The sequence below is a fragment of the Takifugu rubripes genome, chromosome 6 (genome assembly GCF_901000725.2).
Source record: "Takifugu rubripes chromosome 6, fTakRub1.2, whole genome shotgun sequence".
Lineage (NCBI taxonomy): Eukaryota > Metazoa > Chordata > Actinopteri > Tetraodontiformes > Tetraodontidae > Takifugu > Takifugu rubripes.
Genome location: NC_042290.1, coordinates 614,317 through 640,774, shown reverse-complemented (window position 1 = coordinate 640,774; position 26,458 = coordinate 614,317). Strand labels below are relative to the sequence as shown.

Below are 26,458 nucleotides of genomic sequence, written 5' to 3'. Positions count from 1 at the left end.
GCCATTGAGACTCAACTCGTGACTTCCTATCAGAGCTCTGCTTCCTCGTATCTCAAGCTCGTTTTGATAAACCTTCCATTGCTGATTTTTACTCCAAAGCTTGTTGGGGTTCAGGATTGTTTAACTGTTGAAATGATGGATTTTTCCATCACAGAGCAACAGCTGTGGTTCTCATGTTGCTTTAGTAGAATCCAAATAGCTAAGACAGGAACACTAAATGCTTGTAAAACCAAATTATCAATCCTTTCCATTCTGAGAGCAACACGCGCTCTGCCATGATTACACTCAGATGATTTAAACCACTGAAAAATGACAGTTTACACTCAAGGGAAAAGGCTCAAGATTTGGTTGAATGACATATCCCACATTCCACAACAGTATCAAACACATGCCGGCAAGGGAACACGACTGTAAACACACGATGAAATTAATAGAAAACACAGCACAGATTATTTCGATAAATTTAAGTAACACTGGAAAGCCAAAAAACTGACACGTGTTTGTTCGAGCTGATTTTGCACTTGTAAACAAGTGAGTGTTCGTTGCTGTGGATCCATGTCAGTCATGACTGAGAGCAGAAGCAGCCGCCTGTTCAAGCCTAAAAAACAGTAATGGTTGCTAGGCACCTACTATTTTAATCAGGTCCATCGCTCCAGATTAGTTTTGTTTTAAATCTTGTCTGTCACAGCACAGATATGGTAATTTGGTCCGTTTTATACGAGAGGTAACAAGTTCTCTGATTTCTTGTGCACCAACAGCTGTTGAATGTTGTATATGCACAAAATGTATGGACATTGTGTAATTTGGACGCGGGATAAAGTAAAGGAAGCATAGGGCACCGGCAAACGCACGTAAATCAGTTTCATCTCATGAATGCGCTCCTCCTCAGTGGCTGTAAGCTCTCATTTATGAAAAAGATTTTCTCCTGCACATGTTGTAAATTATGCATCGACTGTGTGTGTGTGTATTTGTGTGTGTGTGTGTGTGTGTGTTGGTAACAGTAATCCCTTGGATGGTTTACTAGGCCAGTGGTATGGCGTGAGTGAGACATGAGGCTTTAACCCCAAAACATATGCTGCTTCCTGTCTCTCTCCCTTTGTCTCTCTGTCTCTCCCTGTCTTACTCCCTCTCTCTCCCTTTCTCTCTCTCTCTCTCTTTCACACACAGCTTAAAGACGTCCACTCCTGCCAAATTCTCTAATGGATTCATTTGCCATGAAAACATGTGTTTTTGCTGTGCATCCTAACTTGTGTGTGCGAGCGTAAACTTTCCATCTGGGTTCAACCATTGGAGATGAGCTGTGAGCAGTGTGTGTGTGTGTGTGTGTGGGCGCTCATCTGGACCAGTGAGGTCACTTCCTTCCTGTCCAGCCTGCGTGCTCTGTAAGTGTGTGAAACAGATCTGGTAAACCTGAAGGCCAGAGTGAGTTCCTGCACAGACACTAACACATCCTGGCGCGCGCTGACAGCCAGTGAAAAGAGGACTAAACGCAGATGAATGTGGACGGCTGTTGAGCCCTCGCCCTCGCCGCCGTTCACAGCAACATTTGACTGGTGTCAGTAATGATGTCATGAGTGGAATTCCCAATGCACATTCATCCATCATCACTTTGAGTGTCCGAGAAAATAATTTACATCCTTTTGAAAAGTGCGATACGAGCAGATCTGTGATCACGAGCCACCGGTTTGTTCAGCATCGGTTCGTCCAGGTCTGAAAATTCAAACAAAAGCTGTAAAGGAGCTGAATACTGCGTGGATTCATGGATGGGTGCACACTGAGAAAAGCTTAAAGATGGATCCTTTAAAACCTGCCTAGCTTGAAGATGCGGTAGTGAAGTATTTATTCATAAAAATTCATTCTCTTGTCCGTTAAGTATGTGTTTCTGTGTGTGCGCGTGTGTGTGTCCCACAGCTAACCGTGCACAGAGCTCGGCAGCCAGCAGCTCTCAGACAGGAGACGCCCTGGGCAAAGCACTCGCATCCGTAAGTGCACGTGCACACATGCACACGGACCTGTTGGGTGTTTCACCGGTGTAATAGCGACCCTACGCGGCGGCCTGACTTGTGCTCTTTGCTTGTTTCTCCGTAGATCTACTCTCCGGACCACACGAACAACAGCTTCTCCTCCAACCCCTCTACCCCAGTGGGCTCCCCACCCTCCCTCACAGGTAGACTCACCCTCCAAACCTCCGCATCATCAGCTCTGGACTGGGTCACAGCCAAGCAGACAGCCATAAGAGGAGAATTTTCAACTTGCTGATATTGTTGTTTTCACAAGTTTGTCTCCCCATGACCTCAAAAGGGATAAGGCAGTCAGGAAAAGGACAAGTAAACTCGTGTCTTGGTGGCACGGAAAGTTGAGAGCAGGGATTTCACGGATGTCTTAAAGACGCTGTGGTTGTTTCCAGTTCCATCATATTCCAGTATTGACTCAGGTTCACTTGTGATGTGACTAAAAACAGATTTTAACAGACTTCAGACTTTTAATGCCTTCATGTCACATTAAAGGACTTGTTTCCATGACTTACAGCTCTGGGAAGTGAAAGGCAACAAACAGGAGATAAAGCAGGTTATATGTAGTAACCTAAATTAGTGTGTTTTTAAGAGAATTTTATTCTGAAAGGGTGTATATGACCTTCTTCTTTCTGCTGCTTCTCTTCTTCCTTCCAGCTACCCCCCTTTTGAAAAGCCCTCTTCTCCTTAAAGTGAAAAATGACTGTCCTAATAATAATTGTGTCAGATTTGTCTGTAATTGCCGCTGCTGTGCACACACATCGGGTATTTTCTGTGCCGCGCCCACTGACTGATAGCTTTAATTACAAAAACTACTTCGACATATTGTTCACAAACCTACCGGCTCTGCAAACATGAGCTCCCTCCCTGCTTCCTCCTCCTCCTCCTCCTCATTATAGCTGCCTGGGATATTGCCTGCTAAACCATAGCCTAATTGGTGTTTATCATTATGTCAGAGTTACTCCACTTTTTACAAATTAGAAATGAAGCTATTAAAGGCAAACTACATGCAAATTGATATCCAAGGCTAATTCTACAAGGGTGTTTTACACTGTCGGACTTGGAATAATTTGCCCCACCATTTAATATACACATTTATTTGTATTTGCACATGAATGTACCCAGGTGATTATTCATTAATTAGCATATGGAAATGGGCATGTAATATGAATAAAGAAGAACAGAGAGTAAAGCGTGTCAGACAAAATAGCAAGACACTTAAAAGAGGGAAGCAGAAGCTAATAAGATGAGATCAGACTTATAGCGAGAGACTGGGGCTTAGGGCAGCTGAGGCCCCAGGAAAGGAAGAGAGAGGGCCCATGGACGGTGGAAGGGACGCAGAGAAAGGACAACAGTCGTGACCAGTGTCCTGATGACAAATCTTTGTAGTTTTCCAGACTGTGATGTCCTGTTGGGTGGAGGCAAGGCTCCGAATCAACATCTAAAATTCAATTTACTTTAGAATTATTATACTGACTGAGACTGCTGGGGTTCAACCCCTTTAATAAATCCCATGTGATCCCTGTCATCAGTGCACGTCTGCACTCGCTGGTGAGCTGCTACATCTGGAAGGTGCAATCGTACTTTCAGCTGTGGGTTCTCGCAGAATATGAAGCCGAATTCAAGCTTAGGTTCTCGCTAGGATCACAGTGAGCCGAAGAGAAAGACTGAGTTCCAAGGAATGACATCAGCACTTCCCTGCAGTAGTCAGCATTACGGCACAGCTGTACATTTTGCTTATAGGAGGCCAGAAAATGAGGTGAAACATCAACTTTGACAGCTGGACTCTGCAAACATGCTTTTGTACTTTGTCCTGGCTAATACACCTTGATTCCTGCCATTGTTCAAACGTTTCTTTCAGTCACTACTTTTTCCCCTCTGCAGCTGAACAGAAGTGATGTAATTATTAAACGGTCCGTCCCAAGTTCGTTTCCATCACAGTCACATTGTTCCAGGGAAACAAACCAGCTCAGCTCAGAATTAAAGGCCGTGAGAGGCGTCCGTGTACCTGAAGGCATCACTCACAGCCTCCTATTCACGCACGCGAGTCTCTGTCTGTCCTCCCTCTACCAGTTAATGAGTCCTGTCGATCCAGCTAGAACCCTTCAGAGCAGTGGACAACACAAAGCAAAGGAGAGCAGAGACACAAAGCCTGTTTATTCTGCAGAGGGCCCATGCTAATCAGCCACTTTTCAAAAACAAACCAGAAAAATTAGCATTTCTGTTATGAGATATGAGTTGGTTTGTTTTGTCTCTCTCTCCCTCGTACATATATAAATGCAGACCGGCTTCTTTTTTTGTGCTCTCATCACAGATTTCCACCTATTGTCTCAGTTCAACATGTTCCTCCCAGCATGCATCACTGAGACAAGAGCCCCTGAGCTCAGACTCTGACAGAATGTTGCTAACCTTGTGGCTCTAACTGTAAAGTTCTCCCAGCAGCCTTCAGGTGTCCACCTCTCCTCTTCATTGCTCTCTGTCTCCTCTCCTAGCTGCCAGTTCAGCTGTCTGGTCCAGGAATGGCGGACAGGGAGCGTCGTCACCGAACTACGAGGCCCCGCTGCACTCTCTGGTTAGCATTAATGACTTATGCTGTATGTCCCTAAACCAGCAGAGGTTTCTCACACAGCTGGGATCTTTTTGTTCAACTGGATTTTTTTCTTAGCCATTCTGCGACTGTTGAGCTTATGGGGCTGACTGAATGTAACCTGAAACGTGTTCGCGCTGTTTCAGGAATATCTCATGAGTCGGATCCTTTCATGTGATTTTTTATAGTTTCCAGACAGCATTTGCACTCAGGACTTATTTGATTCTAAATATTAAGCCATGTTTTTTACATTATTATTTCAGTCAGTTCTGAATTTACAGAAATATATCAGGATGTCACAGGCTGTGTTCAGAGGCAGCTGCAAAGTCAGGCACAAAAATCAGATGAATTAATGGGCTGACTCATGAAAGTTAGCTTCTAGTCATCTCTGACTGCGTTGTTCCGCAGCCGAGTCGTATTGAGGATCGTCTGGAGCGTTTGGACGACGCCATCCACGTGCTGAGGAGCCATGCGGTGGGACCGTCCACAGGAATGACAAGCGGGCACGGTGACATGCACAACCTCATCGGGGCCGCACATACGCACAATGGAGCCATGGGTGCTCTGGGGAGCGGGTACGGGACTGGACTGCTGTCAGCCAGCAGACACTCGCTCATGGTAGGAGCTCCACCACTCTGTGTGTGTGTGTGTGTGTGTGTGTTTGTGTGTGTGTGTGTGTGTGAATTTGGGTGATGCATTATAGCGATGAAAGTCCTCACAACGATAGAAGTACCTGAGTGCTTGTGTGGTGTTAAAGCAGTGGCACACAAGTTTTAAATGGCTTAATTAATTCTGTTCTACCTTAATCTATATTTATGTAAATGAAAGTAATTAAGAAAATAAGTAACTGAAACATGCTTCACGGATTTTATTACATGTAGTATTTTTTTTTCACTTTCGTATTAATCCATATCGTCAACCTTTGACTATATTATCACACAAAGATTTTTTGTTTTTCTAACCATAGCCTGTGCTAAATGCTGCATTTTTAAAACAAAAATGTAATTTGTTTTCTAGAAAACAGGCACATTTTGACCAAAACCTACCTACTAGAACATGTCGATCATGATAACACGGTTAACTTTGACTTCAGTCCTGACCTGAAGAAAAAACTACATAAAAAATACATGAAAATCTGCTCAGCAGCACAAGAAATGGAGGCATTTGGCTCTTTGAAGATATGAATATGAAGGAGCTGGATACCATCTTAAACAGAAAGGTCGGGCAATCCGTGTTCCTGCCAGCATTCAAAGATGCTTCTCAGACTAAGTTTTGCAGCCCAGTCGTGCCACTGGTGGTTGAATGGCAGAAATAAGAGAAGCATTTTACTTTCCGACCAGCAGCTGACAATTATTAAAAATAATTGATAACTTATATGTCCGTCACGTGGTTGAAATGGCTCATGGAATCAGAAGTGCAGAGCATCAAAGAAGGAAACAGAAAGGTTCAATAAAGAACAGTAGCATTTTCCATATTCAATTTACACTTTTTACTTACAACATGAGGGTTTAAAAAGCTGCGTGACATGTGAGATAGAGAGAGAAATGAAGAGAGGAGGGAGGGAGGGACAGTGAGAGAGAGGAGCAGGGAAAGCATTATAAAAGCAATGAAAACACACACACACACACACATACATTCAGGGAGACAAGAGAGATGTGTCAGTGGCTGAACCGCACCAGCAACTCAGCATCAACCATCAGATCCGTGAAGAACAGTTGACATCAGATGTCATGAACACAACAGCCTGTAGGGGGCTCTACCATGGGGTTAAGCTCCCACCCCCACATGCCCCCTCTCTGGTCTTAATTAAAGTATTTACTTTGAAGTGTTGTTTTCTAAATGGAGAGCACCTGTGGTAGAGTGTGTCTCTGTGTGTGTGTGTGTGTGTGTGTGTGTGTGTGTGTGTGTGTGTGTGTGCGTGTGTGTGTGTGTGTGTGTGTGTTGGCTCCCACAGAGATTATCTTCTTCTCACGCATATCTGTCCAGCTGTCTCTCTCTCCCTCTCTCTCTCCCTCCCTCTCACTCTCTCTCCCTCCCTCTCTCTCTCTCTTTCCTGTTTGTATGTATTTTTGTTGTCCTTCCTGCATTCTGACTGAAAAAAAATCAGGAACCATTCTGTAGAACCTCCAGCCGGCCTCCCTTTATTTAGCAGTAGTTTAGTATTTTTCCTCTAACCTGCTCACAAAATTCTTCCAGGTTCCTTCCAAAGTCTGAAATATCCCAACTGTTTAACATTTTCAACTGTTTATTATTATTAGCCATTTATTATTAGGTTCAAATGTCAACAACATTTATCTATACATCTAAAATGTGTAGATAATGAGCTTAGTTTAGCCTCTTTCGGTGATCTAAATCATCCAGGATTAAACTCTGATCCCACCCTTCTATAAGAATCTACCTCTAGGAAAATGTCTCCAGTTCTATAGTAATCCTGTGTGTTATGTCTGTAGATTAGCCTGTTTTAGAGTGGCGCGTTGCCCTGAGTGGAGGTGTGTGCTACGCTGTCTGAGGGCTCCTCTGGTGGAGGCAGCAGGCAGCTGTTAGCAGCAAACGGGTGGTGATCAACCTCCTGTGCACTACCTGCTCATGGAAACATGTCAGACAGCCTCAGAAACATGTCAGACAGCCTCTGTTGAAGTCTGGCAGCAAAAGAAAGAGAGGAAATGTTTAGAGCAGAGCTTCATCCTTCCACACAACTCAAATTTATATGCTGATAATATATAATAGGCACAGTTCACCACTGCGGTTTTTGCATAAAAGGATTCAATTCATGTTCTAAACATCCTTCTTTGGTAAAATTAGATCACAAATATCAACAGGAAAACAAGAGAACTGCAAAAATGTGTTTGTCACATCTCCAAGTGGCAGGTTCACAGGTGTGTGAACCACTGTTGGCCACATTCTTCAGAGACCACAAATGAGGACCTCAGCTTGAGTTTACAGTAAACTTCCCCGCTGTCGGCTCCCGTCGCACAAATGTTGAGACGGTTCAAATTAAATTTGACAAACAGCCAGATGCCAAATATGCCGAACACAACCCGCTCAATCTTTCCTCCTCCGTGGCTGAAGTGAGCGTGAGGAGGTCGAACCCACAATGTCATGAGAACAAGCGTCCTGTTGTAACAACGCTGGGACTCCCTCAGGCAGAACAATGATAGAATCTGGACAAATGAGGCCAATGGGAGCATCTTATAGTTGCACCATCAAATATTATGGGTAGAAAATGAATTTAAAGCACATTTAGAAGAAAAAGTTACAGTTATTTACATAGAGGAGAGCAAGATGGGACATTTTTACACTGTAGGTAGGGGTTAGTTTTCACAAGGAGCTTCAACGGGAATTAACTTTGTTACTGATGATGTAATTCCACCGAAGGTCAGTTTTTAGACCATTAACTGCATGCAGGCCTGCAGAGACGTATCAAGAGAATGTAACATAATCTCTGCTTCAGTTTTCATACAGAAATACATCTTTTACAAATAGAACTCAGTTAATTAACTAGTTGATGCTACCAATTAATATTTTTTGTGGAATAAAATGTTAAAGTCCTAAATGAAATCAACATCCAGGCTGTTTCTTCCACACTCGTCTTTCACTCTGTTCCTCCTTCATCTCCGTCTCTGTCTAGATGTTTATGTTGACACATCATATATTTCTTTACATATGCGCTCTGTCTGCTGCCTCTGCCGTGTTTGTAAGCTCTGTTTGGTAATGATGCACATTTTATGGCATGTTTACTTCCTATGTTCCGCTCACACACACACACACACGCACACACACGCACAGCTGTATGTAGTTTGGCAGTGTTAGGCAGAGACGCCTGCAGGCTGAGGTCATAACTCTGGGAAAACAGGTGGTTCGCTATTGCAGGAGAGAGAGAAGCCGAGAGAGATGAAAAAGCATCGCTAGCATCTGTAGTATGATCTGACATTAAGAAAGTCCGACTGTTGGTGCTCATCATTAGCCTCCTCGACAGTGTTCCAGTATCAACATTGCGACGCTCCAGTGTCTGTCTCCGACGGTGCCTTCAGGTCACCCTGGTTTTTTCAGCATCTATGAGAAACGGGGAGGTTTACGCAGAGAGTTTCCACTAATATTTAAGCCACTAAATGAAATGGATTATAACCTGTGTTATTTAAATTCACATTCATAAATGTTATTACACTCAATGGTCCTTTATTTATCTGAGCTCATAGAAATTTATAGAACTGGATCAAAAAAGCAGCAGCAGCCTGGAGTAGAAACATACAGCCTATGTTTATCTCCAGTAGCTGTGTAATGGGTGTATTTGGGGTGAAAACAAACCACCACCACTGGACATTTGTGTGCAGTCATGTGGTCATGAAGATAATTAGATAAATAAAGTTTAATGAGCCTGATAATTGGCTACTGGAGTTCCAGACGAAATACTAACGCAGAGTCAAAAAAAATTTCACTGTTTCTCTGGAAAACATAAATATTCTCTCTGTTATTGTAACAGTATTAAGATGGTTTTAAGAGGTTGTGGATTGGAAATGACACAAATGTTAAACATACACATTTGGAATAAAACATTAAAGCAATATATGTGGAATATACGATATCAATGAGCAAGACAGACAGACAGAAAGGCAGGCAGGCAGACAGACAGACATACAGACAGACAGACAGACAGACAGACAGATGTTACTTCAGCACCACGGACAGCACCATGGATTTATTACCACACTGACTGTGTGAAGGGTGTGTGTGTGTGTGTGTAAGAGAGAGCGCGCGAGAGAGAGAGAGTGTGTGTGTGTGTGTGTGTGTAGGTGATCTTTATCAAGTATTCGGTTTCTACAGAGAGACTTTGCACCATTTTGTGTTTAGAGAATCGACTGAATTCAGGCAACAAAATTGATGACGTTCTCATTGGGATTCTAATGAAGACATCAATGTCATCGCGGGACGCTTACACTCTAAATTAGTTTGTTTAAGGTGTGTAGCTGCTCTCAGGACTGTTTCTACTGACTGCAGGGGGAAAGCAGTATTTTCCGCTGGACTTTTTGCCTTTTCTGTGCACGACTATCAATCACTCACTCATGCTTGGTCTTAAATTACCGCTCTTCATTTCTTTCTGAGTTTCTTTTTATCCTCTTTATTTTTATTTTACTTTTCATGGCCTTGTGTAGCCTTTGTTCAACAGCTTAGTTTCCCTGCAGGCGTGAGGGGCCGTTAACCTAATTTCTCCCTCTGAAGAACAGTATCCTCTAACTGGAAAAGTCCCAGCAAAATGTGCCACATTTTTTTAAGGTAAAACAAAGAAAAAAATTTTAGTTTGAAATTCTCCCCATCTAGCGTCACTATATTGTATTGTATTGCGACAAAGCAACAACAGATCTTATCACATAATCAGGCAGGATTCTGTGAACAGTTTTTCATTAGCATCAATTATCTTAGTGTGAGCTCATCAAAATGTGGAGTTTCTGACATGTTGTGATCTTCCCTCCTAAAAGCTTTCTCGGATTTTGCATTCCAGGACCCTCCAGCACCTGCGGTGTATTTAAACCTAAATCAAGGAAGCATGGATTTTCCCAAAATCCATAGGTGATTGTGTAACGCTCAGAGATCTGAGCATCCCTGAAAGCACCACTGGTTAAATCAGACTTAACCAGCAGCACTCTTTTTCCAGCAGGTTTAATTTAGGTGTTAATGCTAACAAAAAAAACAACATATTGGACTTTTGATAAAAGTGAAACCCAGACAGTCAACTGGTACTGCCAGTCGGCTGTCCTGAACCCAGCTGAGTGGGCATGGCAACGTTGTTGTCTCAGCTCAAATGTGCCACATTCATTTATTTGTAATTTATTTATAGTTTTTCTCCTCCATCTGTCTCATCTTCCTCTCCTCGATGAACCAAATGAAGGAAGAGGGAAGGAAGACTTGTGAAAATATAAAAGCTCTCCATTAAAAATGTACACCGCCCTCTCTGTCTCCCTCTCTGCTGACATTTTACATTTGGGAATCCAGCCGGTGATGAAAGGCAGGCAACGGAAAGAAAGAGAAAGAGAGGAGGCAAATAATGAATAAAGGAGCGAGCAGACGTGTGGATGGATAGACAAGAGGACAGAGACACAAGCATGCACGCAGCGAAGCCGGGCGACATTTTGTGATATTTGTAGGGAGCGAGGGGGGAGTTTGGAATGTGGTGGCCAAGACCTCACTGTCAGCCAGCTGGAATAACAGGAGAAGGGAGGGGAGGTGGATTTTCACAACAACTTTATTTACACTTTGGCTTCAAGACAACATGAGAAAAACAGGCCAGGGATGTTTCTTCTGACACACTTTTACTTGTCGTTTATAAGTAGTCACATTAAACTTGGAGTTACACCTTTCCTTTCAAGTAATAACAGCAAAAATCCTTTAAAACAACAAGCACGGATGACCTGCAGATAGTTCGCAATAACCAGCTTGATCCCGGTGGGTGGGGCTAAACCATTTCTAACCGTTTAGTTTCTCCCAGCCTCAGGTGTCCTTATTTTTCTACCAAAGGAGGAGGGGAGTTAGGAAAAGTGAGCAGGCCGCTCCTGATCACTGAGAGAGGTTAGCAGTTAGCGGCTGTCAGCTGTTGTTGCATCGTGGATAATGTAGGCGGAAGGTTTGGACAAGGACAAAGAACACACGTGTGGTTCTGCTGCAGTCATTTTCATTTTTTAACACTTTCACTGCCAATAAATCTGCTCTGGTCTGTATGTTAATGCAAATAGCAGCTTAGATAAGATGCTTTTCTGTGAACAACTATTGCTGTGTTGAGGAATCCTGAAGCCCCAGAGACACTAAAATAATACATTAAATAATACATAAAATAATACATATTCTTTATTATCATCTGTTACTAAAATGCATCGAGCAACTGTCTCACTGACGTGTTCAAATTAGAAAAAAGACTATTGTGAACCGCGGGACGCCATGATAAAGCTGGCATTTTACACAAACACACACACACACACACACACACACACACACACACACACACACACACACACAGAACCCATCTAGTGCCAAAACAGTGAGTCCCTGCTGGAAGCTGCTCACTGCTCTGGGAATTAGAAATCCCACAATTAAACATATGGGCATTAAGATAATTGTCAGTTGTGTTGTTGCGTGCATGTGTATATGTGTGTGATGTGTGTCAGACAGATGGATGGAATTCAGCAAAACACACCGACGTGCACACTTTTGCATTTGCAGTGTTTTGCTCAACACACAAGAAGAGAAAGACTAGTCTGCAGTTTTATTTAGTTTTTTTTAACGTAGAATCTGCGTGTCAGAGACTATTTTACGGAGCTGGTGTGTATGCGCGCGTCTGTGTGCGTGCGTGTGTGTAGGTGTGTATTTCTACTCCTAATAAAGGCAGAGGTTGCCCTCCACAGGTCAGATACAGAACTACATCTGTAAAAATAAAAACCGTGCATGCCCGCGTGCTCTGTGCTGTCCTTAATTCGGTTGTTTAAACGTTAAAAATATGTTTCTTTTTTCCTTGCAGGTGGGCTCTCACAGAGAAGACAGTCTGCGTGCTGGACACTCCATGGCGGGTCAGGTGTCCGTGTCCCAGCTGCCTGTCCAGTCCGCCACCTCGCCAGACCTCAGCCAGCCCGACCCCTACCGGGGTAAGATTACCTTTTAGTCTCAATATACTTGACATTTCTACTCACTAATGAAGCCTTTGGACTTAAATGTGTCACGATAAAAAGACGTTTATACATACATTACATACATAATACATACATAGATAATTTTGACTACTGGACCTGCCACGGATGGACAAATGCTGTTAACATCCCATTATTATTATTATTATTATTATTATTATTATTATTATTGTTATTTGCATTTAAATTATGTTGAGTGATCAAAAAAATATTTAAAAAAACAAAAATATATGAAAAATAGAAAAATTACCACTCAAATATAACACAAAAAATGAAATACAAAAATTGAGATAAGACAGCAGGTACAGGTTCTAAAGATGTCACAGCACGATCAAAAAGCAAAGTTGTGGGGAGGTTCAGGCGAGCGCAGCAGGCGGATATACGGACCTCAGCTGGCAGGCCTCAACTTTACCGCCCGAGCTCAACGAGTGAGTGTGTGTGATATGAATATGGAGGAGGAAGAGTGTATATGAGAACACTGTGGAGCAAATTAGCCCTGAGCCTGCTTTTAGAGGCTGAAAATGAGTGAGCTGGCAGCAGAGTTCAGCTCAAGGCAGACAGAGCCAAGTGTGTAATGAGGTGAGAGGGAGGCACACACACACACACACACACACACACATGCAGACAGAGTTTAGGGTGTCTAGAGGCTGTAAGTAAAGGGCATCAAAATGTTTTTGGCAGCTAAAGAACTCAGTAGCAGCGTGGTGTCCTCTCATTACTTTGAAATTTTAAACTAGTTAAATAAAATCAATAGTTAAAAAATATAGATTTCTGATTTTATGTTACTGATTCTATTCACATTTCCACATTAATGTGGTCTTTTTGATGAGATTTAGAAATTTGATTCACATTTGTAATTGATTTGACAGGTGATCCGTGTTGTTTTTATTCACGAGTTGCTGAAATCAGCGTAATGTACATATTTTAAGTCAAGTCTAAATGGTGCAGCATGTAGTGTGAGCAGGAAATCAACCATCACCACAGCAGCCACGATCCAGATGTGCCCTCTTTTTACCCCTGAACTCATTCTGACGTCTTCAGTGTCTGTGTTTGCCCACCCGGGTTCCTTCAGTCACAAGCACAAAGTCTCTTTTCACAGTTTCGCAATCTTTTAAAGTGAAACTGTTTATGTGCAAAACTGCGCTTGTATGGCTGCACGCACAAACCAAACACAGGCCGTCACTCAAAGCTGCATACAAAATGCCCTCAGTCGAGCAGACGGGGATTCAAAATGGCCGACGGCCGGACGAGCGCGCGCTAGCGCGTGTGTGGGACCCGAGGAGAGTGTTTTCTGTTGACTGAGATGTTGGCAGCATCCCAATGACAGATCCATACAGACGTCAAATAAAGCCTGCACTGTTCTGGGGGAAGCAGGCAGACAGAGGCTGCATGGCTGCACCAGGACTCTCCCAGGCCGCCATCTTGAAGCCCAAATCTGTGCCTGTGCATCGTGACTGAGGATTATAAGAATGAGAATTATTTCAGGAAATTATTTAGGATCCTAGAATAGTTTTAAGGTTCCGGGAACATTTAATTATGTTGAGCAGATAATTCTATTATTAGGGAATCTAAGGTTTATTAACTTCCACCTGTGAGACAGGTTTGTCTTTGAGTTAAAATTATTACTTGAAAAACCAAATAAACACTTAAATGAAAGCAAATCAAAAAAATCTTCTGTACACGTGTAGGTAAATAAAATTATTTTTATAAAATATCTTTTTAAATATTTGAAGGATTGTTTTTTTTTTTTTTATCAAACTGCAGTCTCCAGTAATGGTATCAAACAACTAATTAATTATTATAAAATCAAGAATATAAATAATATTGAGAAAACCCGAGCCTATAATCCTATAAAAAAAAACTATAAACGATAGAAAACATCATAGCATAAATACCTTTTAAGGGTGGGATTTACTGTTTTAAGATATTTTTTATTATATCTAACCTGATGCAATTTGTTTTTTTATATATTATATATATTTGTTTGTTTTTTTATTTTTAAGTCTCATGCATCAGCTCTAATGGCCTCTCCTCTCCCCCTCTATTACCCTGCAGCTCTGTCTGGGGGCCTTCAAGGCCAGAGCACCTCCTCCGTCAGCTCAGACATCAAGTCTGAGGATGAGGGGGATGAAAACCTGCTGCAGGACTCGAAGCCCATGGAGCCAAAGAAGGAGGACCCGGACAGCAAAGACCTCAAAGCTATTGATAGGTCAAGATCTAGGTAACCCCCCTCAGACGCTCACTCTCATCAAAACTCTAAGTTGGGCTCAAAACATCAGCACGCTCAGAGGCCTCCCTTGTCCAAGTGTCACCAACGACCAAATAACTTGTAGAGCTTCCATATTTCTTCTTTTTATGGTATAAAACAGATAATTTGTGGAAGTGTTGCATCATCAGGAGTAGAGAGAAAAGGCTTGTATTAAAACAGGAAGTAATGTTACCTGTGTTATAAATGCAGCTTTGAAACTCAGCAGCTGTAAACAGATGTTTTTATTTTCTCTTGCCTTTGTGGCATTGAAACACTTTCATTAATTATGTACAGAGTTCATTTTTCCCCCATCATAACACAGATTAGTACTTTATCCTGAAACAAACTGCTCATGTCAAACAAAATTGGTCTCAAAATGACACAAGGAAGGACTTTAAGCTGTGAGTGTTCTGGAAACCAGCCTCTGGACTTTGATGAAGTGACCAAGTGTGATGAGAAGCAGCTAAATACGTCAGCTCCTACAGAGACTTCCGGTCCAGCAGGAACCTCTCCCTGCCCTCAGCTGAGCCAAAGGTTCCTGCTGGACCAGTGGTCTGGCCTGTTCCTCCCTTAGTCTCTCCTGGGTCTTGTGCCTGGTTTTAGCTGTTTCTCACACAAGAGAGTAGAGCCAACAGTCCACATTCTCAAATATGTGTTCCCTCACACTGAGAGCTGGGAAGTCAGCACTGGAGCAATAATCCACCAACAACTTGGATTCATGCAAATTCAGGCAAAAGAATTCAGAACGCGATCAAATTTGCTTTACAGTGTTGATTTCCCTTCACGGAGTTTTCAGCTGGAGGAAGGTAAAATCTGAAACATTTGGAATCCAACCGGTGGCGGTTAACTAATGATGATGATGATGATGATGATGATGATCTTATTGTGTGTTGTGTGTGAATGTTTGTAATGTCTTGTGTTTCACAAACAAAAGTTTTATACAGCATGATAGAATATTAAACATGTTCAGATTGGATATTTTTTTAACATTTAACCTGAGAAAATGGCAGACCAAAGCAAAACATTATCATTTAGTGTGTGTTTTCACACACACCTGCAAGCATATTTGGAGCAGTGTAGCAGAACGTCTTTCCTGCCTTTAGAAGTGGTTGTGGGGATCTTTTCTCCTCCACCTCATGCAACAGACTTGTTATCAGGTTCTGCTGCAGGTTGAAACCAGCTTCTACTCATGGCGGAACGTGATGAGCTTTGGTTCTCACGTGCCCATCTTCCTCTTCTCATTTCTCCCACCACGCTCTCCCTCATTGTTGCTCTTCCCTGCCATCGGTCACCATAGCAACAATGATGATGAGGACCTGTCTCCTGAGCAGAAGATGGAACGGGAGCGAGAGCGGCGGATGGCCAACAATGCTCGGGAGCGACTGCGTGTGCGAGACATCAATGAGGCATTCAAGGAGCTGGGCAGGATGTGTCAGATGCACCTGAAGAGTGACAAACCTCAGACTAAGTTGCTGATCCTGCATCAGGCCGTGGCTGTCATCCTGAGTCTGGAGCAACAGGTCCGAGGTCAGTGTCACAGGAAGTGTGGTGTTGTTCGATATGCTGTCTTTCAAGGTTCTCACCGGCGTGCTTAGTAGTACTCAGTAGAGTAGCTCAGAAGGTTCTTACAAAAGTTGAGCAATCTTTGTGTTAGTCCAGTCAGTTCTGTTTTAAATTACATCATCATCGTGTTCCAACATGTAAATATATAAGGTGGTTGATTTGGATCATCGTTATACTGCAGATGTTGGTTCCATCGTGAGAAGAGATGGAGGATTTTGCCATAAAAAGCCATAAACGTCCCTGCCTGTTTATGTCCACAGAGCGAAACCTCAACCCGAAGGCAGCCTGTCTGAAGCGCCGTGAAGAGGAGAAGGTCACAGTGGCATCGGATGGGGCCCCCCTCTCGCTGGCGGCACACCACGCCTCCGCCGCCATGGGTGATGGATCAAACCCCCTAGGACAAATGTAAAGTGCAGCAGCATCTCCTCCTGCCTTGAATGGTCAGAATCTTGGCCGTAATCTGCTGTTTTACCCTTACTTTAGATTTAAAAGCTAAATTCAAAAATATAAAATATTAATAAGCTCTTTTTCTCAAATTTCAAGTAATCCCGAAAAAAAACATGACATGTTTTTCGAGCAAATATGTAAACTTTCCGTGGTATTTTCTCGTCTTGAATCAAGACGTGAATTTAAATTAGCTGCAGTGAATCCACACAGACAACCATATTTCTTACTGGGCTGACTGGGATTCCAATACTGTCACACAATGTTATAATTTGCTCTGGATTCATGTAAAATGTTTATATCAATGTGGACCTTTGTTAGCACATTAAGAGATTTTCCAGTCTTTGACATTAATGAACATATGACGGGTTCAACTATTTAATTGAAAGAAATCCTGCGACCACCAGGGGTCACTGTTAGGCGGGTGGGTGTGCGCGCGCGTATGTGTGTTTCTACTCATTCGTGTCCCTCTTTGTCTCCGTAGGTCAAAGTTGCCAGAGTTCATCAAGATGATGAGTGAACACTTTGTCTGATGGTCTTCAAATCGACCTGGCGATCAATCAAACACGCCCCTTTCGTCTGCCCGACCAATCAACCGATCTGGAACTTTGGCTAAATCGGTGTGATCGGCCACCTGACTTTCCTCGTATGTCGTCTTCTCCATCGTCTCCCTCTGTCGAGAACTCTAAACTCTCCACCCGAAGTGAACTGGACGCTCCTCTGGAGCCCCACCCCCACTGTGGCGGACCGCGGGAGCCTCGGACGCACGGTGACGCAAAGCAACGGACAACAGTCTTTGGAACTGCAGCACTTCCTGTTTTATCAGCATTCCCTGGTTACATAGCTGCGTATACACATGTAGGTACGTATATGTGCATGCAGCGCACGTACGTACCTACATGTGTGTACTTGTTGGTGAAAATGTGATCAAAATGGAGGAAAACATATCAGTAATAAGTGTTATAAGTGTTAAAGGCCGACGGCCTGTCAGACAAAAAAGTGGAAGGAAGGAGAAAAACCAATATTTGAAATCTGGCAGTCACTAAATGATGTGAACACACAATTTTATTTGCTCTGTGACTATCAAAGGTGTCCACACGAGGGGTCAACAAAACCCATGGGGGGGGGGGGTCTGATATTCTGTAACAAACCTGACCTTTTTTTTTTAATTAGAAGCCTTAAGAGTTGTTGTTTGAAGGAGGCGTTCATCCGAAATAATCAGTCATTAATCAGTGTTGTGTCAGGCAGAGGAATCGCAGGCAGACCGTCCGTGTCACATTATGAAGTGTCCCTCTGTGGGACGGTTGACCGAATGGACAGATGGGTTCAATGAAAGAGAGGAGGGCTGAACTGAAGCCACCTGTATTCCACATTTAGCACATTCCGTGAATCCCAGTGACTTGAATGGTGTCTCCTGGTGTCCTGAACATGGTGAGACCAGAGAAGGTGAGCTGAGAAGGGTTCTGGCTTCCTGAGAGCCGGAGAGGGAGAAATGATGAAGATGCTGCAAGGGAACAATCATCAGACAGGAGGATGCTGATTCCTCTTTTGTGGGGCCAACAAGTTGTTTTCATTGTGTTCCTGTGTCAGTTTCTCTAAATTTGCCCCTGATTGGTTTTTCCCACTACATCGTCTCCCGGAGTAACATCCTGTTTTCACTGACTGGTGTTTGCTTCAATCATGTCATGATGTTTTCAAGTTTTTGGCCACTGACACGAGATGATTCGGGGTTTCTGGATGTCCCTCTGCATCAGTTCTGGGCTGTAAAAATAGACAAACACACATAAAAACATGAGCGTCCACAGATTTGACAGTGAAATCCAGAAAACTCTCAGACAGGTTCGCATTAAGAGGAGGTCCACTGATTGTCTTGGAGCTCTCAACAGCGAGGTGCAGGTGGGGGCCCTTAGCCCACCCACTTCCAGTGTTGTCCTCTCTGCTCTCCCCCAGCCTAATGAGCCCAAAGGCAGAGTCCCCCGCCCCCACCCCCACTGAAGCATTCCCACAGATGCAATCCCAACATTCACAGTTGTACCAATGTGCCTTCTTAGAGTTCATATCATTCGAGTTGCCAGAGGACGACATTTACCTGGTCTTTTAATAGGATGCAAGCTTAGGGAAACCTGTTCTTAGTGGTTAGGTTCTATGCAGTCAGGTTTTTTACCAGACCTGGGAATTTAAAAAAAAAATGATGAAAAGGAAAAAAAAAGTATTTTTTGGATAAAACAGCTCACTTGTATTTAATGTACTGTACGCTAATATGTAAGTAAACTGCGTGTTTTGGCATCCAGCCGATGAGACAGACGCTTGTCCCTTCTCTCTCTGTCCCCAACGAGTCCTCCATAATTCCAACGATTCCCATTACAGGCCCCGTTTCCATGGTGAACAACTTCTTGTATTATAGCTTATTAGCTTTTTATCAATATTTGATCGGCTTGTCTGTAAGCCAATGTAGTCTTCAGTACAAGTGTGTGGCTGTATGTTGTAAAACAGGTTTTTTTTCCCTCTTTCTCTTTTATGAAAAATCATTTCTCCTCTTGCTTTTTTCTTTGTCTGTTCTGGTTTACATGTCTATTATTAGAAATGTAAAAAGAAAAAAAAAAAAGAAAAAAGCACCATGATCAGTTATCTGGCAGCATTGTCGGCCGTCATTTTTGGACGTGGTTAAAATTCTACCCAATCAACAGGAAGGCACGAAGACTGCAAAAGAATCTATTTGAATAAATCAATCTATATATAAATGTACAAAATATATACAATATATAAAGAGGGTGCCACTTTCTGTTGTTTTCCTATTTTTGTTGGCTCGGGAAGGAATTATTTTCTCACAGACTGAACTGGCAGACGCTGTTGAGGCCCCTCAGTGTTACGAATTTTCAACTGACTTTATTGCGCTGCCGCCGTTGCCATGACAACACCCTCTGACAAGTACGGCGCCCAGTGCAGGACAAAATGGGACCGGAGTTCCATCAGCTCCACTCACTGCTCTCCAAGGCAGCCACACATAGACATTTGTAAATTGTATGCAACAAAAAAGCAAACTTTACCATTATTTTAAAATTGTGTATGTAAAAGTTATATTTTTACATGTAGACTGTTGTTATTTTGTGTTCTAGAAATATGTTGTATGGGTTGGTTTTTTTGTTTGTTTATTGTTTTTCTTTTGGTAAAAAGATGAAAAAGTGAAATTCATGTGTGTTAAAAAATGTGTCACATTGAAAATGTAGTGAGGTCAAAATTTCCAAATTGCTGTTTTATTAATATTTTTTTAACATTCTGTTTTCTGTGGGAAACACTTTTGATAGTTTATGTGAGGAAGAGGAAAAAATCAGAAAAGCTATCCAATAATTGTCCATGCCTCATGACATTACCATTTTAATTGGTTTTTTTTCTATTTTATTTCATTCTTTTCAGAGAAATGTGTAAATAGTCATCAGACATTTCCTGTGAGATGAAGAGTTGCCAGTGAGAGGTGATGAAGATGATGGTGAGCTCTGTTAGTGAGCCTGTGTATGTGTAGTGGCCCGGTACCAGACTGACCCGTTAGAACAGCCCGCTTCATCCGAAAGACGGAATGAACTAAACTGTGGTGAAAACGTGTCCAAAGGCAGATCCGGTGCACCCGGACAGCGTCCATCCATTTCATATATGGGGGGGTTACGGTGGATAAACTCAGCACCTGATTCCAGACTCACGTGTAACAGTTCCCAGTCTTGATTAAAGTGGTTTTGATCACAGAAAGAGCAGATCATCATTAGCAAACAATCGTAGCTATTTCCCCAAAAAGAAATCAGGCGGCGTTCAGGCAGGTTCCGTCTGTGGTTACGGGTGTTTCCCGCTAAAATTCAGCTTTGAATCAAAGGGAAAAGCTGCTTTTGAATTGGACCTACAGGCGAAACACTCCGATCGAATATGTCAGTGTAAGTACTAAATGTGTTTTTTAAGTATGTATGTTATTTTTCTGTGATGCTTTATTTCATATTTTCTCTTCGTTGTATAATCGAGTCATCTCCCGACGGACAGTATCCTCATCTTTATGTTATCCCAATGTTTCTACTAGCCAAAATGTTCACTCTTTTCCCCCCTTGTTGTACATACACACCTCAGTTCTCTTTTTCAGTGACTGTGCCATGAGCTTTGTAATCTGTTACTCTGTACCAGTTTTACTGCAATAATGAGTTGAATTCACAACGACTGCTGCTCTCCTTTGTGTCCCAAACATAAGCTGGTTTTTTATCTCTCTACCAAGTCAAAATGGGTTATCTGAACAAATACAGGCTTCTTCAGACATCTCCTACATCAAGAAGCACTTTGATCCTTTTGATGAGGAGAGGTTTGCCATGATGCCCGTTTTTTTGCAGGAAGCACTCATGAAAACCAGACTAACTCATTTACAGTAATTTGAGATGAAACGTTATTTTCAGAGATCCTGCAGCTTCAGTCAGAGCTGACAATCGAGCTGACCCAGTAGCAAGCGGGACTTTTCCTTTTACCTCTTCCAGACTCTTCACTTAACGCAATCACACAAATGCTCGTTTGAAAAAAATAGGAAGCAAAAGATAAATAAAATTCTTTTAGCGCTTAACTTGGAAATATGAGTTCAGAAAAGGATCCCAGCACCACGGTCCTGGGTTTGAGTCCCCTCATCTGCGTGGGTTCTCTTGGCTTCCTCTCACGGTCCAAAGACATGGTTCTGGGGGGCTGAACGGGTGAGTGTGTGTGTTGTCTGTCTCCGTATATCGGCCCTGAGGGGAGGTTACACACATAAACTCTGCACCAGCAGCACCACAGCTCCCAGTGCTCTGTTAGCAGCCTCCAGAACCTTTCCAGTAACCTGCAGCACATGGACGTCTATAGCGGCGCCACCAGGAAGGGAAGCAGAGCCAGAGACAGACAGGTTCTCACCCACCACCGCTGTTCCTGCCCCACACAATAACAACAATAATAATAATAATTGCTGGGGTCAGGAATTGCTCATGGAATCTATACATTAGTTCCACATGATGTTACACTTTGTTTTTCCTTCTTTCTGCATCAGAATTAACAGAGTGATGGATAGAAAAGCTGTTTCTGAGGAAGCAGCCTGAACTTTAAAGTCTCAGCTGGGAGAGAAATCAAATAAATACATGGAAACATGCTGCTGTTGTGTTTGTTGTTCATTTTTGATGCTTTGCTTTTATGTTAAACTATATTATTGAGATGATTTAGTTTCACTTTGTGCTTAAGTTTCAAGGTTTGATTCTCCCCACAAATACACACACACACAAAAATACACAACCTAGTTCCAGTATATACACACAATTGCACAACTTAGAATAGAAATACAGAACCTACTACACAGTATTTTTTTGTACTTCTATCTTTGTGAGGACTTTCATAGATCTAACACATGCCCCAGCTCCTTTTTCTAACCCTAACCTGACCCTGACCTAAATCGAATTCTAATCTCGACTCATTGATTGATTGACTGATAATTGATCAATCGATTGATTGATTGAAGCATTTATATCGACTATTAAAGTAAAAAAAATGGCAAAAGACAAAAACAACACAAGACCTCTCCTCTCCTCTCCTCTCCTCTCCTCTCCTCTCCTCTCCTCTCCTCTCCTCTCCTCTCCTCTTCTCTCTCTCTACCCAGCCGGCCATCAGCAGGAGGGTCCCCCTACATGAGCCTGGTCCTGCTCAAGGTTTCTTCCTGTTAAAGGGGAGTTTTTCCTTGCCACTGTTACTTGTCTGGGATTAGGCCCTGGGATTCTGGAAAGCGCCATGAAACAATTTTGATTGTAAAAGACGCTATATAAATAAAGATTGATTTGATTTGATTGATTTGAAGACATCCAAATCCACATTTAAAAAGGAGTGAGAAGTATAACTTATCAGCTCCCATCCCTCCTTTTTGAATAATAAAGAACGAGCTTCCTGTTATAAACCGTCCTGACCTTAAAACCAAGTATTAACCCTAAAACACTCCCAAAATATTATCGATTTCCAAAAATGTCTTCATTTTGCTAGTAGAATGAGGATTTTGGTACTCAGTATGTAAAAATTCTAAGAACACACACACACACACACACACACTACTATGGATACTATTGTCTGCACCGGTTTGCAATATTTGAAGGCTCCCTCATCGTTTCCACTGGAATGACTCATGACCTCATAAACAGTCTTCCTTTGACAGTAATCCCACAGGGAAGGTCTGCAGGAACACACCTGTCCAGGTTGGCAGACACCAGCTAGAGTTTTCTATGTCTTTGACTCATCACTGTGGCTCCATGTGCTCGTGCCTGTAGGGAACCAGCATGGCCTCACCTTCATTTTAGTCTTCCCAGTTTTTTGTTGTGTTTCTAAAACACCAGAAAAAAAACAGGATGGCTTTGTTTCCCTTAGTTCTTTTACTACCATAGAAAATCTTTATATACGTTCTTCTCCGTTTTCCTTCCTCTCCTCCTGCGGCCCATCCTCAGCAGGAGGGTGGCCCCATGAGGACCTGGTCTGATTGCGGCAGCCTGATGGCATGTTTGAGTTTCTGTTGCATTAACATTCATGGCGATTGTGTCAAATATGTCCCCAGTGCGTAGAATGGGAATCGTATCTGACATTCTCAACATGAACGTGTAGAGAACACCTGCAAATATGGATAAATCCTGAACAAAGCTGTTTATTCATGGTGGCGTTTGAGCCCTGTTACATGGCTGAACACTGGTTAAACAAAGGTGGTGGACTGGAGGTCAGTTTCAGTGTTGTGCAGCTGATGAGGCTCCCACTCATGAAGAAGTCAAAGCAGGATTGAATGTATCAGTTTACGACTTAACAGTCTTCTTTTAGTCCAGACCTTTAATGTCCACTCAGATAGAGACAGATGATGTTTTATGCTGCTGTGATCTGTTTAAATCGGGGCATCATCAGCTCCTCTCTGTCAATCACAAACACGTTTGGCTATTTGTCCCTTTCATTCCTGGAGTTGTAAACAACACATATGTAACATGTTTAATTCTTAGTTAGAAATATATACAAGTGGGTGATTCATTAATATGTACTACTTATAAAAACACACAAAAAATGAGTCTCTTCATGTGTGTGTGTGTGTGTGTGTGTGTGTGTGGTGGTGGTGGTGCGATATGTGTCTAAAGGTTGATAAGAGCAACACCGGGCTTTAACTACAGCCCCGATTCATCGTTTCACCACCTTGTGTTTTCAAGACTGAAGCTCGCTGGTCACTTTCTCTTTCACCACCTGCTCATCGTTCCATCCGTCACTCTACTTCTGCTCCACAGCATAGAAGCTTTCATAATCATCCACCTCAAATTTAGATTTACAGAGAACATCATCATTACTGACAACGTTGAATAAAAAAAAGTTTGGGACACGCATGGCTGAGCTATAGCTGATCAGGGGGATTTCAGGGTGATCTGACAGGATCCATCAATGCTCACACTCAAATTCTGACATGATCCTGTGAATCTGGTCTCACTTTAGTCTGATTTAGCTTCTTTAACCAGCTCCCAGAGTCACGTTGATGGTATTTGTGTGGGTGAGACTGGATTTCAGCTGCTGTTTCAGACTGGGAAGGCGGCTTTACCAGTGCTGAGATCTGTGATGAAACACACGATCAGGTTTGACGTGTACGACGGCTCCAGAGTGTGCGCAGCTGACTGGGTGTGTTCTCCTCCGCAGGCTGCAGGAATGTGAGGCGTGACGGTGGCGTCGCCCAGCACCTACAACAACCAACATTGCTGTAAGCAAGGCTGCAAAGGGGCACGTTTGGCTGTTGTCATGTTGCTGGTGCTACTGGGCTGAAACCCCAAGTATTCACTCATCTTTATTATCAATAAATTACAGTGTATTTATTTGATTTTGATCAGTCAGAAGGGAGGGCACAGAATACTGACCTTTCTGTACGCTCCTGGTCAGTCAACTCCAACAGACTGTTTGTGGTTTTGTGTGTGTGTGTGTGTGTGTTCTTGTACTTGCTCCATACTGAAATGAGAACATTGTTGTCATTGTTGGGTTAGTTGTCATGGTTACGGTCAGTACATTGGGCTGGAAAATGTAATATATCTATAAAGGTCCTCACAATGAGAGAAGCACCAAGAATATGTCTGTCTGTGTGTGTGTGTGTGTGTGTGTGTGTGTGTGTGTGTGTGTGTGTGTGCGTGCGTGTGTGTGCATCTGTGTGCATCTTTAACTACCAAACTCTGACACTTCTAAACAAAGTGATGATCATAAAAAAGAGTAAATGGTGTAAAGACACAATGACAATATTTTTCTCGGTGTAATTTGGTTGTTTGTTGTATAAATTCTTGCACTTTGTTGCTAGACTGTGTCTGTGCACGCGCGCGCACCAATGGGGAGGTGATCATTCCAGGAGTGGTTCAAATAGTTGCCTTTTCATGTCAAACTGCTGAACTCTTGGAGAGCGAGAGCAAGAGACGCAGGTTTCGCGTCTCCCGCTGCTTCACCTGCACAGACCACATGCAGCTAAAGCGCTCTTTGTGCGTCTGTGACGTCACGTCTCAGGTGCGCTGCAGGTGTCGTCCTGGACACGCCCACAAGGCAAACTGTCAGTCGGAGTTTGCAGCCTGTCAGTGGCAGCAGCGGAGCGACAGCAGGTAAGGTCTGCTCTTAGTTTGGTGTCTGGGTCACTTTCAGCAACGCACTTTCACCTTATGACAGCGACTAGTTTCCTTCATTGAGCATCAGGACGCGTTTATTCCCGCTGAGGAGCCCAGAAACGCGCTGAAAACTGGAACTGCGCGGGGGTTAAAGTTACACAACCGACCAGTTAGCCAGGTACTTTCAATATTGTAGGCAGATTGTGGAGGTGGCAACATAAATCACCTGAATAAAAGGCGAATCGAGCGACCAAATAGGGTTTAAAAGGTAAATGTAACCGTCTCAAAGTTCAGCCAGATCAGATTAGGGATTACATTTATTGTCACTCCGAACAAAGTCTGTTGTGTGGAGTTTATTTTGTACAGTATATTCAGCCTGTTGCCCGTTTTGGATTATTTCTGGCTGTAATAACAACAGCTAAGTTAAAGATTGACAACATGACCAAATATCGCGGTAATAAAGGGACGACTGTTGATCAAAGCAGATGTTATTATCAGCTTGTTAATGACAGGGTGGCTGTCTCACCGCCACAAATGTCTCAGGAAAGAGAGGTGTTGTAGACACAAGGCTGTGTTTTTCAAATCAAAGCCCCCCCCCACACACACACACACACAGACACACACACTTTATTGTGGAAGGCCAGGGTCGTGACCTCCACCTTTGACATAACTGGAAAATCTGGGAAATCAGCCCAGCACACCGTGTTTATCCGGTGAATGGCGCACTGTAACCCCCCCTCCCTTGGCCGTGGTGATGGAATGTATTGTTTTGTGCAGGGGCGGGTGGGTAATGCTGCACTCTGCACCGTGCACTGATAAGAGAGAGAAACACATTATCTTTATTTCAACTGTGCAGAGAACATTGATGGTACATGAATTCCACATGGAGCCACAGCCTCCGTGGTTAATGAGCGACACCTCTCCACCACCTGTTTTCAGGCTGCCTGCAGATTTTTAAAAAAGAGTCACTTCCTGTTTCTGGAGGCCACCACATCCCGATCAGGTTGAAATCTGAACTGTCAAACTCCATTCTGTGATTCCTGGTTTTTGTTTGTCATTCTGCCATTTGGAAGGAAAGTTTGAGCGTTTTGGAGGATGAAGGATGAAAGTGGTCACTGTGGGAGAATTCCACCTGCAAGCTTGTTGCTATAGCAGCCAGTTTTTCTGGGTGCTGCAGGAAGATGTTGACGTGAGATCCTGAGCAGCCTCGTTGAATATGTTTGCTAGCTGTAGTGATGCTGCTGCATGGCTGTACAATTACGCATGTTTCAGAGGATTGTTCACTTTAAACGTTGCTGGAACCCAAAACCATCTCAGCG

General features: G+C 43.0%; 2 protein-coding genes across 19 annotated transcripts in view; both read left to right on the top strand.

The window, feature by feature from the left end:
• The window catches only part of tcf4 (transcription factor 4), a 128,692-nt gene extending 107,978 nt beyond the window's left edge, over positions 1-20,714 (top strand). For 10 of the 18 annotated variants that reach the window (XM_029837245.1, XM_029837256.1, XM_029837244.1 and 7 more), the window contains 9 exons: positions 1,912-1,982; positions 2,089-2,167; positions 4,505-4,584; positions 5,008-5,217; positions 12,104-12,227; positions 14,325-14,490; positions 15,815-16,044; positions 16,341-16,485; positions 17,009-20,714. In XM_029837245.1, coding sequence (XP_029693105.1) covers positions 1,912-1,982; positions 2,089-2,167; positions 4,505-4,584; positions 5,008-5,217; positions 12,104-12,227; positions 14,325-14,490; positions 15,815-16,044; positions 16,341-16,485; positions 17,009-17,057 — 1,154 coding nt within the window. In that variant the 3' untranslated portion in view covers positions 17,058-20,714. Of the gene's footprint in view, positions 1-1,911; positions 1,983-2,088; positions 2,168-4,504; positions 4,585-5,007; positions 5,218-12,103; positions 12,228-14,324; positions 14,491-15,814; positions 16,045-16,340; positions 16,521-17,008 lie in introns of all 18 variants that reach the window. The other 8 variants (XM_029837246.1, XM_029837260.1, XM_029837261.1 and 5 more) reach the window with 3 other exon arrangements.
• Positions 20,715-25,103: 4,389 nt separating this feature from the next.
• Positions 25,104-26,458, top strand: part of LOC105418623 (cingulin-like) — a 38,736-nt gene continuing 37,381 nt past the window's right edge. Inside the window, exon 1 of the mRNA XM_029837914.1 lies at positions 25,104-25,136. The gene's annotated coding sequence lies outside the window, so the exon portion shown is untranslated. The remainder of the gene's footprint in view (positions 25,137-26,458) is intronic.